The sequence below is a fragment of the Catharus ustulatus genome, chromosome 12 (genome assembly GCF_009819885.2).
Source record: "Catharus ustulatus isolate bCatUst1 chromosome 12, bCatUst1.pri.v2, whole genome shotgun sequence".
Lineage (NCBI taxonomy): Eukaryota > Metazoa > Chordata > Aves > Passeriformes > Turdidae > Catharus > Catharus ustulatus.
In genome coordinates, this window is record NC_046232.1 from 21,434,408 (window position 1) to 21,441,515 (window position 7,108).

Consider the following 7,108-nt stretch of genomic DNA (forward strand, 5'->3'; position numbering starts at 1 on the left):
CAGCACAGCTCAGCACAGCTCAGCACAGCCCAGCACAGCACGGCACAGCTCAGCACAGCACAGCACAGCACAGCCCAGCACAGCACGGCACAGCACAGCACAGCACAGCACAGCACAGCACAGCTCAGCACAGCACAGCACAGCTCAGCACAGCACAGCTCAGCACAGCTCAGCACAGCACAGCCCAGCACGGCCCAGCACAGCACAGCACAGCACGGCACAGCACAGCTCAGCACAGCCCAGCACGGCACAGCACAGCTCAGCACAGCTCAGCTCAGCACAGCACAGCACAGCTCAGCACAGCACAGCTCAGCCCAGCTCAGCTCAGCACAGCACAGCACAGCTGGGGCAGGGAGCGGCCCAGGACCAGGAGCCATCCCCAGGACCCATCCCCACCGCCACCTCCGGACCTGCAGGCGGCTCGGAGGGAGCCCTGCCCTGCACAGCCCTGCCCGGGCCGCATCCCCGGCTCGCTCCGGGCTGGGCACGGCTCTGGGGACCGAGCCAGGGCTGCCCCTCGGGGCACAGCGCGGGGTCACGGCCAGCGCCGGGCGCTCGGCTCCCGCACCGCCACCGGCACCGGCTCGGGAGGGGAAATGACGGGCTGGGGGCTCGCCCGGCTGCGCTGGCCGGGGCACGGCACGGGGCTCAGCAGGGCTGAGGTCTGGCCAGCCCAGGATGGGGCACGGGGGCCGGAGCTGTCCGCAGAGCCGCCACGGGAGCCGCAGAGGAAGCACGAGTGGCCGGACAGCAGGGGGATGCTGTGGCGTGGGGCCGGACACGGGCACTGCCCACGGCAGCCCAGCCCCCGGACCCCCGGCCTGGCACAGAGCAGCCGGCCACCAACTCGCCAAGCCCCTCGCCATGCGGCGAGCCCGGAGCGTCCCCTCCGAGCGTCTCGGTCCTGCTGGACTCTGCTTCCCAGCCCCAGGACACGGCCCAGGCTCGGTGGCTCACCTGCACCCTTCGCCAGCACCTACAAGAGGAGAAGGAGGAGGAGGAGGAGGAATAGGAGGAGGAATAGGAGGAGGCGGAAGAGGAGAGCCAGTGGAGAATACAAATACAGCAGGTTGCCCGGCTTCCTGACCTCCAGGAGCGCTGATGTGGCTAGTGGCCAGCTGAGGAAGGGTTAAGCTGCAGGGAGGGGAAAATTCCTTCCAGGCAGAGTCACGGTTTCCCTGCCAGGGGAAGTGGAGGCAGAACCCGGAGCACAGCTGGGGAGCAGAGGAAGGGCCCCTGGCCAGCCCCAGGGGCTGGTGGCCAGATGGAGCCTCGGCTGAGCCAGGGGCGTGGGGCACACGGCTGACAGAGCCCATCAGGGTCCCTGTGAACCCCAGGACGAGCCCTGCTCCTCCCCAGCCTCAGAGGACCCCAGCCCCAGAGCTCCCAGGCCCCCCAGGAGAGCTGCACAGACCCCCCAGCCCCCTCCCCATCCAGCAGACACAGACACAGGTTCAAGGGAAGTTTATTGGGACACAGGGACACACTCCAGCAGCCCCAGCCTGGCCTGACCCTGCCCGTCCCCCGGGTCACTCAGCTCCCAGCCCTCCTGCTGCCACATCCCCCCTCCAGCATGTCCCCACAGGGTCCCCAGAGCCCATGAGTGACCCCCTCCCAGCTGGGGCCCAGCACAGGCAGCAGGGCCAGGGCAGGGGACAGCCATGGCTGGGAGGATGACAGAGCCAGCACTACAGGCACACCTTCACCACTGGGAATCCCAAGAATCCCAGGAAAGGCAGAAGCCAGCTCTTCCCCACAGGGAGGAGAGGCTGCACATCCCCAGGGACAGGGGGAAGGAAGGGCACCCTCCTTGTTGGGGGAGCAGAGAGCAGAACTGAGCCCAGGTCCAGCGGGAGGGACCCCCCAGCCCGTTCTCTGAGCCCTGCCACTCTCCCTGCCCTCGGCCACCATCAGCTCCCGTGTGCCACATGGGCAGGGCCCAGGAGGAGCCAGGGACCCCAGCTGTGCTCAGCTGGCAGCTCCCCAGCCCGGGCTGCTCACATGAACTGTGACAGGTTGGGCACTTTGATGTTGATGTCCCCGATGTTGATGTTGCGGGGGATCTCGGGCAGGTTGATGTTCTTCACGGCCGACACAGCGCGGGAAGGAGCAGCTGAGAGGCCTCCCTGGGGACAGAGGGACCGTGACCACCCCACCCACAGCCCCTCCACAGCCACATCTCCTGTCAGCCTTTGATGGCCTGGGGTCATTAACCTGGCAGAAGAATCCCTTCCACACTCCGGCAGCTCCCTGCACTCCTGAGCAGCACCCCTGTGCCCAGCCCCATCCCCAGGGCTCAGGAGGGCTCTGGGAATACCCTGCACACCCCTGTCCCCAGTGCCCAGGCTCTGTCAGCTCCTGCAGGGCAGAGCCACAGTGCCACTGCTCACCTCTGCCTTCTCCAGCTTGCCCTGGGCCTCCACCTGTGCCACAATCTCGTTCATGTTGGTCTCCAGCACCATCCCGCCGATCACCATCTCCTGCAGGATGTGGTGGACCTGCCAGGGAGGGAGGGAGGGAACAGAAGGCTGAGGGCCTGGTCCTGTCAGCACCTCCCCAAGGCACACAAATCTACCCCGATCCCTCCACAGCCTGCAGCGTGAAAGGGTGGCCAAGGGGAGCCCCAAAGCTCCGCTCACCACCTGCATCCCCACTCGAGATGACACCACCCACCCACTGGAGCAGCCACATGCCACTCACCCCATGGCACAGCCTGCTGTGCCACCTCCACTCCTGGCTGCTCCCTCCCCGGGCCAGGAGCCAGGTTACAGCAGGAATGTGTCCTAGAGGTGACCCCAGCAGGCAGCAGGGTCCTCACTGGGCACGACACTTGTCCCCAGAAGCTCCTTCTCAGAAAGCCAGGCCAGCCCTGGCCTGCCACTGTCCCTCAGGAAGGTCGGGACGGTGACACCGGCACAGAAAAAGCACAGAACTGCCAAGGCAGTCTGCTCCTTTCCTGGGATCCCTCCACTCCAAGGACGAACAGCCAGGCAGGGGCAGTGCAATCACACAGCCAGAGCACGGAAAAGAACATTGCTGACTTGCAACCCCAGAAATTGCAACCTGCCCCAAGGCAACAGCCAGTCTGTGCTGGTGGCCACAACCACCCTGAGCTCCTGCAGCTCGTCAGTTCAGCACTCCCTGCACAGTCAGCAGCTCCCAAGCAATTCCCCAAGCACAGATAATCAATTTATGGGTGCCAGTTTCCGTGAAAGCATACAGGAGCACTGTTGGGTTATGAGATTGTTTTATGGTTTCAGAGCCGGGCTGCACTTGTTACCACCTTGTGACAAACACCTCCAGGACAATACCAGGGAGAGTAACAAGATAGAACCTGCTCTGAGGGCAAACCAGCTCTGTGAGGAGATCCCAGGGCTCCCCATAGGAGCAGCAGAAGGTGTGTGGGGTCAGCAGGGCACAGCGTGACCCCCCCAGCCCAGTCCCAGTGCATGCTGAAGCAGCTGGAGCAAGTGGCTCCCACAGCCAAAAAGGATATGGGAGCATCAGGAAACATTCCTTCAAGATCTGGCTTCAGCCCAAGCTGGCTCCAAACCAACAGGGCAGAAATCCTGAGCAAGTTTTTGTTTTCCAAGCCCAAGCACAGCACTTCCTGAGAAATCCACGTCCCCTCTGGGACCCCACAGCTGCTGAGCGCAGCTCACACTCCCCTCCAAGGTGGAGAGCACGAGTGAGAGCTGGGCAGAGCCCCCCAGCCTGTCCCTGTGACAGGGGATCCCTGCAGCTCGGAGGCTGGGGCTCACAAAGCCAACAGCTGCAAGCACTGCTGTCACTGGAGCCTGATCAACGTCCCCTCTGTCACTCCCTGGCAGGAGCAGGACCCCAGACCCACCACAGCTCTGGTCCCACAGTCCTTGTGCTGCAGCTGGTGCAAGGTGGAACTTAAGGCAAAAAAAAAAACAAAAAAAAATAAAACAACTGCAGAATGCAGCTGAAGCTGCACCTGCAGCCCTGCCCAGGGAGACACTCACAGCCCTGTCCATGGCCCTGCCTGGGCATCCCAGGGGGCAGCCAGGGCCAGCAGGACACACCACCACATTCCCAGCACCCCAAACCCTCCGCAGCCAGCTCCTGGGAGCGCAGGAACAGGAGCACATCTGAGAAATAAACACGGGCCCAATATAGAAAGAGACCGGAGGAGCAGCTGATAATGGCAATGATAACAATAACTGATAACAACTCCAGTCCAAGCTGGGAGCAGTGGGAGCGCTGGATGGGAAGTAAACAGGGCTGGGAGAGCCTGCAGTGACTGATAGTGGAGCTGGGATCACCACTATCAGAAACCCCCGATTCCTGTCTGCTGGAATGTTCTTCCAGGAGGGGAGGTCAGAGGAAGGGTGACCCCACTGCTGCTGGCACAGGTGTGAACTGCCCGGCCCCAGGGCTGCGGGCTGGCTGTGAGACTCTGTGAGTGTTTCACTTGCAAAGCTCGTGGAAAGCTGAGAGCAAGGCTGTGGAAAGCTGCTGAGTCCTGCACATGCCACAGTCAGGACTCAGGAGCATGTCCTCCCCCAGCTGTGGGCAGAGGTGACCTGGGCAGCTGCCAACACCTCCCACAGCTGCTTGGCCTTCCTTCCTACTTTGATAAACACTTTTGCTGACAAGATAATCATGTTATGGCATTTTGGAAAGTTTACAGTAGGGCAAACGGTGAAATGAAAGCCCAACCTCAGCAGCTGGTAACACAGACCAGACCTGCTCACTCCCCTTCCTGCCAGTTCCCAGCTGGAATCACCAACACAAATCGAGTGTTTTACACATTTTCTTTGTCCCGTGCTCTTTTTTGTTGATATGTTTTTATCTTCAGCAAAGCAAGAAAATCTTGCTCAACAGCAATGCAAGCCCAGCCCCCCCAGCCCAGCCTCTCCCTGCTCCAAGCCTATTCCTGGCTATCTCTTCCCAGTTATCTGCAGCCTTGCAGCCCAGGACATGATCAAAGGGGACGGTTTCCGCCCAGGATCTCCGTCCAGCTCCAGAGGAAGCATTACAGGCTGTGGCCCAAGCCAGAGTTTACCCAGCACTCTGAATTCCAAACACTCCCATTGTTCCTTCCCCGTTTTTTCCCTGCAGCTGGAGTAAAATGATAACTCCCACGAGGTGTCTCGGTCTGCCCAGCTCCACCAGCGCTGGCTGTGGAGCACAGACGAGTCACTGGGGCAGCCCCAGGGCTGGGATCAGCTCCCCTGGGCTCAGCCCTCGGGTCTCTAGTCGGGAGATCATTTTTGGGATAATTTTGAGGTGAATGTGGGTGAATTTTAATGTGAATTTTGATGTGAATGTGAGTGGTTTTTGCAGAGCACGGGCTGAAAGCTTCCCTTACAGGATCTCAGTCCCTCCCAAAGTGAGCCCAGCCATCCTCACACTCTCCAGGCCAGCCCCAGCCATGAAATGCAGGCTCAGAGCAGCCCCGAGGCCACCACCCACCTTGTCCATGTGGAAGATGAGGTCCAGTTCACAGACATTCTCAAAGCACTTGTCCAGCGTCTCCACAAACACCTGGGGCAGACAGAGACCAGGCAAGATGGTCACACCAGCCCATGGAACACTCCAGGCATGGCACAGAGGGACTGGACAGCTGGACAAGGACCTGGGGGTGCTGGTGAGTGGCTGAACACGAGCTCAGGTGTGTCCAGGTGGGCAAGAGGCCGATGGCACCTGGCTTGTGTCAGCCCCAGGGCACTGCTGGGGCACCTCCAGGGCTGGGGCAGCTCGGGGCTCCCCCCAACAGGAGAGCCCTGGGGGGGCTGGAGCGTGTCCAGGGAAGGGAACGGAGCTGGGCAAGGGGCTGAGGGAGCTGAGGGGCTCAGCCTGGAGAAAAGGAGGCTCAGGGAGACCTTCTTCCCATACCCTGGTGTTTAAAGGGTGGCTGCAAAGCTGGAAACTCCCTCCCCTCATACAAGGAGTCACATGGAAAGACACGCAGTGATGAGTACACATGGAGTGATGGGAACACTTCAACAAGAGGGAAATTATTTTCCAAAGAAATGGCCATTGAATAATCTCCAGGAGGAAGTGAGGAATTTCCCAACACTGGATATTTTTCACATGCCAGGGTGTTGGGCATTGTCTAGGCCGTGCTTTGCCACGAAAGGCTGGATCAGACAATCCCTGAGAGCCCTTCCAGCCTGGGACTGCAGGATCACAGGATTAATGGTTGCACTTGATGCTCACAAGGGTTTTTCCCCCATTAAGTAATTCTGTGTTTCTATTTTTAAAATATATTTTCTTTCAGATTGCCAGAAGCTCAGGTACTCCCTCCCACCACACCCGAGGGCTGGCACAGAGCTGCCACGGGCACGGAACACCCGAGTGGTGCCTGGGCAGGGCTGTGCCCTGCAGGGACACACCTGGATGAGGTCCAGGATGCCCAGCTCGCTCTCCGAGGAGTCCACGCAGAACACGAAGTACAGCGTGGCGTAGTGCCGGTAGATCAGCTTGTAGTCCGAGCCGCCGAACAGGCTGTGGGGACACGGAGGGCTCAGGGCTGGGGACTGGGGACACGGGGACACGGGGACAGCCAGCCCCGCACGGCCGTACCTGCCGCACTCGAGGAAGTTGCAGATGTGGTCATCGCGCTTCAGCACCAGGTGGAAGGTGTCACGGATGATCTGCTGCTGCACCTCTTCTGCCTGCCGGGAGCACACGCTGGGTGGGCACCGACGGATGCACGACCCACCCGTGCCACCGCGGCCCCGCTGTCCCCGCTGTCCCCGCTGTCCCCGGTGCCACCCGGGGCACCTGAAGGACGCGACCGGGACACCGCCCCAGCCCCCGGACACCCCCAGCCCACCGAGCCCCGCTGCCCCCGGTCCCACGGCTCAGGCACTGTCCGCCGCAGCCCGGCGGTGCCGGTGCCGGTGCCGGTGCCGGTTCCGGTGGCGCACCAGGTGCTGGTAGAAGCGGACGAGCCGCGGTTTGCCGTGGTTGTTGAACACGAGGATGGCGTTGATCATCCCGGCGGCGCCTTGGGCCGGGAGCAGCACTGCCAGCAGCGCCGGGCCGCAGACCCGCCGCAGGAAGCCCCTCGGCCGCCCCGGAAGCGCACCGGGCTCCGGTGGGCTGAGCCGGGGTGACCCTGCGGAGCGGCCGG

At 61.8% G+C, this 7,108-nt stretch overlaps 1 protein-coding gene across 1 annotated transcript; it reads right to left on the reverse strand.

The window, feature by feature from the left end:
• Positions 1–1,449: 1,449 nt before the first annotated feature.
• Positions 1,450–7,059, reverse strand: AP3S2 (adaptor related protein complex 3 subunit sigma 2). Its single transcript, XM_033070408.1, has 6 exons — positions 6,903–7,059; positions 6,556–6,647; positions 6,366–6,477; positions 5,443–5,514; positions 2,391–2,498; positions 1,450–2,126 (listed from the first exon to the last, which is right to left on the reverse strand). Exons 1-6 carry the CDS (start codon positions 6,969–6,971, stop codon positions 1,998–2,000), a joined length of 582 nt encoding a protein of 193 aa, XP_032926299.1. The 5' UTR covers positions 6,972–7,059; the 3' UTR covers positions 1,450–1,997.
• Between the last annotated feature and the right edge of the window lie 49 nt (positions 7,060–7,108).

Excerpts from the sequence above, each read along its gene's own strand:
- AP3S2 (XM_033070408.1), bottom strand. The coding sequence starts at position 6,971 with ATGATCAACGCCATCCTCGTGTTCAACAACCACGGCAAACCGCGGCTC. Across the intron at positions 5,515-6,365 it reads GCATCCTGGACCTCATCCAG|GTGTTTGTGGAGACGCTGGA; the intron begins GTGTGTCCCTGC and ends TGTCTGCCCCAG. Across the intron at positions 2,499-5,442 it reads TCATCTTCCACATGGACAAG|GTCCACCACATCCTGCAGGA; the intron begins GTGGGTGGTGGC and ends CCTCCCTGGCAG.